Source organism: Ichthyophthirius multifiliis (assembly GCF_000220395.1).
Source record: "Ichthyophthirius multifiliis unplaced genomic scaffold scaff_1120509251342, whole genome shotgun sequence".
In the NCBI taxonomy this organism is placed as follows: Eukaryota; Ciliophora; class Oligohymenophorea; order Hymenostomatida; genus Ichthyophthirius; species Ichthyophthirius multifiliis.
The window spans coordinates 87,227-91,002 of record NW_004085967.1 but is presented as its reverse complement, the minus strand read 5'-3'; the positions used below and the strand labels follow the sequence as shown (position 1 = coordinate 91,002).

The window sequence follows — 3,776 nt, the reverse complement described above, 5'->3', positions numbered from 1 at the left end:
ATTTAGAAAAAATAAATAAATAATTAATTAAAAAATATTAACTGATATTATAAGAAATTATATTTTATATTTATGTTTAAATTAATATTTATATTTTATTTTTTTTTAACAAAAATAAATAATGTAGATTTTATTTTTTTTTAAGAAAATTAAATATTTATATTATTATAATTAACGAGGATAAAACAAATAAAATAAAATTATTATTATAAATTTAGCTTTTGACTTTATTTAAATAAAAAATATATTTCTAAAAATATTGATAATACAATTGAAAACAAGATTTAGTTTACTAAATTAATTAAATATACTTTATATGATATTTAAAATTAAGAATCTATTTTAAATATTTTAAAATAATTTATATTAAATAATTTTAAATTAATATATTAATAAATAAATATTAAATAATTTGTTTTATAATAAATTAATATTAATTATATATATTATTTAAATAATATTATTTTTGGTTTACTTTTTTTAATGTTATTTTTTTTTTTTTTTTTCAAAATTATATATTTTTAGAAACTTAATTCTTTGAATATTAAATAATATTTTAAATATAAAAAATACATATTTTTCTATTTCATTTCAGTTATTTATGTCAATTAAAATAATTAGTTATAAAAATTTATTTTTTGAGTATTCACTAATTAGTTAAATGTAAAAAAAAAAAACATATAATAATATTAATATTTATAAAAACGAGATATTTTTTTTAAAAAAATAGTTATTATTAAATAATATAAAAATAGAAAATTTAAGCACAAATGGAAGAAAACGTATTAAGAAAAAATAAATAAATAAAATCTTAAAATTATATTTTATTTTTTTTTAAATGCAAAATATTAATATAAATATATTTACATATTTATATATATAATTAATAAAATAAAGTATTAGAAAAATTATTAAAAATAAAAATAAAAAAATGGATAATTAATAAAGTTCTAAAAGTAATAATATCACAAATAAACATTGGAAAAGAGAAGAAGATTAATAATTAATTAAACTTTATGAACTTCACAAGGGAGATTTTAGAAAAATATCCTAAAGTTTAGGAGATGATAAAACTTATAATTCTTGCTATTAAAGATACTAAAGAATATCTTAAAAATAAGGAAAAAATAAAGTTCCTTTTACTTAAAGTGAAGACTAGAAAATACTTTAAATGGTAGAAAAGCATGGATATAATTGGTCTTATATTTCTTAAGCTTTTAAAGGAAGAAATAGTAAATAAATAAGAAATAGATATTTAAATAAACTTGATAAAAATTTAAATTTCTAAAAATGGACAGATGAAGAAGATAATTTATTAATCGAAAGTTACTAAAAATACGGAAACAAATGGTCATCAATAGCCAAATTATTTAATGGTAGAACCGAAAATATGGTGAAAAATAGATTTTGTCATTAAATAAAACAAAAAATAAAATTTATTAATGAAATTAACACTTTAAAAATTATAGAAGAATAAGGAGAAGAAGTTTAAAATTAAGAGAAAATTTTTTCTTAAAAATAATAAGAATCTTTAGAATAAAAATAAAATAAAAATTAAAAATAAAATTAAATAGAAGACTTTTCAAATTAAATAAAATAATAAGATTAAATAGATTATTAAAACTAATAATAAATTTCTTAATTTATTTAGAATTATTGTGAAAGTTAAAAATAAATTCCATATATATCTTAAGATTCAATATAAGCTAACTCGTCTTAAATAACAAATAATGATTTTAAGTTTTAACCAACTTTTAATTCTTTCTAAAATATATAAATGTTGTACAAAAATACAAATGATTAAAAAACCTTAAATAATATGAGTTTTATTTTTAATGACTATTAATTAAAAAATAGTTGCCTTAATTTAAACTATTTCTAATTTTAAACAAATAATAATATATAAAATTAAGAAAATATGAATAATTAACTTGTTCCAAGCATTGCTAATGATATTAACTAAAAATAATAAACATTTTAAAATAGTATATTCTAAATTTAATCTTTAACTAACATATAAGATATTGAGACAGGTAAAATATTATAATCAAATATTTTTTTGAATAATTAAAAAGATAACATAAAAAATATGAATAATAATAAAAATAATACTATTTATACTAATATTTATACTAATAATAACACTAATAATAGTAATAATAATAGTAATAATAATAGTAATAATAATAGTAATAATAGTAATAATAATAATAATAATAATAATAATAACAATAACAATAACAATAACAATAACAATAACAATAACAATAACAATAATATTTATTTTAATAATAGCAATATTTTTAATCATTAAAATAATAATATAAATTAAAATCTAAATCAAATTGAGAATGGAATTTAATCTTCTGGTTTATTATCATAATTTTAATCTTTTAATCGATAATCATAATATTTTATATTGTAATAAATATAATAATTTTATTTAGCTGAGTAAGAAAAATAAAAAGCAAATTAAATAATCGAATAATTTAAGTAATTTGATTATAATTAATAAAAAGTAATCTATAACTTATTATTATAAAATTAATGAAAATATATTTTTTATTATTATTCATGTACTATATTGGTTATTTATATACTTTTAAATATTATTTTTATGAATAAAATATTTTATTAATGTTATAAAAAAATTAAATTATAATTCTCCTTTATATTATTTATAGATAAAAAAATAAATCATTTTTTAAAATAATTTATTAATAAAAAAATATAAAACACATAATGAGTTATAATAGTTTAACTAATAAATTAAATTTTAAAACATAAAATTAAATTTTAATAATAAATTAATAACTATAATTACTAGAAGAAGGATCTATAAAATCAAAAATAGTCAATTTTATAACAGTTTTGATTTTTATTTTGAATATAACATAAAATATAATGATAATAATTAAAAACTGTAGTAAATCATACATAATAATAATTGTTTTTTGTTTTATAGGAATTATTTTATAAATAGTTCTTTAATTTAAAAAATTTTAAAAGAGTACAAAAAAAATATTTAACTTAATTGCATTTATAAACCTTATTATATTTTTTTTAAATATTTTATTATTTTGGGGTTTATATAAAAATATATATTGTAATAAAGAAGTTTGTGCATAATATTTCAATGGGTAATGGTATAAAAATAACCATTCATAAGAATAAAACGAATGTAATTAATTAAAATCAGATAAGCAAATTTTTAATAAAATAATGATTAAAGTAGATTAATATTGCTAAATAAATTAAAATTAATATTAATGTGAAAATGATAGCAAAAACATTAATGTGTTTTCATATGAGATTATTTTAGGATTATTAGTATTGACTAGTGTATATTTATTCTTTTGTATTATTTATTATATTTATATGTCATAATAAATATCTAAACTTAAAGCTTAATTGTAAGATTTATAAGAAAAAAATGAATTTAAAGAAAACTAAGATTTTTTTGAATAATGAATTTATTTATATAAAAATTGCTATTTTTATAAAAAATAAATATATTTTTTTTTAATTCAAAAATTATTAATATTAATTTTTTTTTTATTTAAAAATAAAAATAGCAAAGTAAAATATTTTTATTTCAAGACTAGGATAAATTTAGAAAAAAAGATATTTTAAATTAATATTAAATACATAATATTTATATATATTAATCAATTTTTATTATAATCTTTATTATAAAATGATGTTTTTCATTAAAAAATAAGCAAATGATTTTTATTATATATAATATTAAAAATATATTTTCATAACTTAATGTT

At 12.6% G+C, this 3,776-nt stretch overlaps 1 protein-coding gene across 1 annotated transcript, besides 3 other annotated features; it reads left to right on the top strand. All coding sequences in view use genetic code 6, as the record gives it.

Moving 5' to 3' along the window:
- Positions 1–423: 423 nt before the first annotated feature.
- Positions 424–466: a microsatellite.
- A 550-nt stretch (positions 467–1,016) lies between these two features.
- IMG5_185480 (hypothetical protein) lies at positions 1,017–1,397 on the top strand (the record flags this gene model as incomplete). Its single annotated transcript, XM_004027261.1, has 1 exon — positions 1,017–1,397. One exon carries the CDS (start codon positions 1,017–1,019, stop codon positions 1,395–1,397), a length of 381 nt encoding a protein of 126 aa, XP_004027310.1.
- A 695-nt stretch (positions 1,398–2,092) lies between these two features.
- Positions 2,093–2,279: a microsatellite.
- A 477-nt stretch (positions 2,280–2,756) lies between these two features.
- Positions 2,757–2,811: a microsatellite.
- Positions 2,812–3,776: the final 965 nt, after the last annotated feature.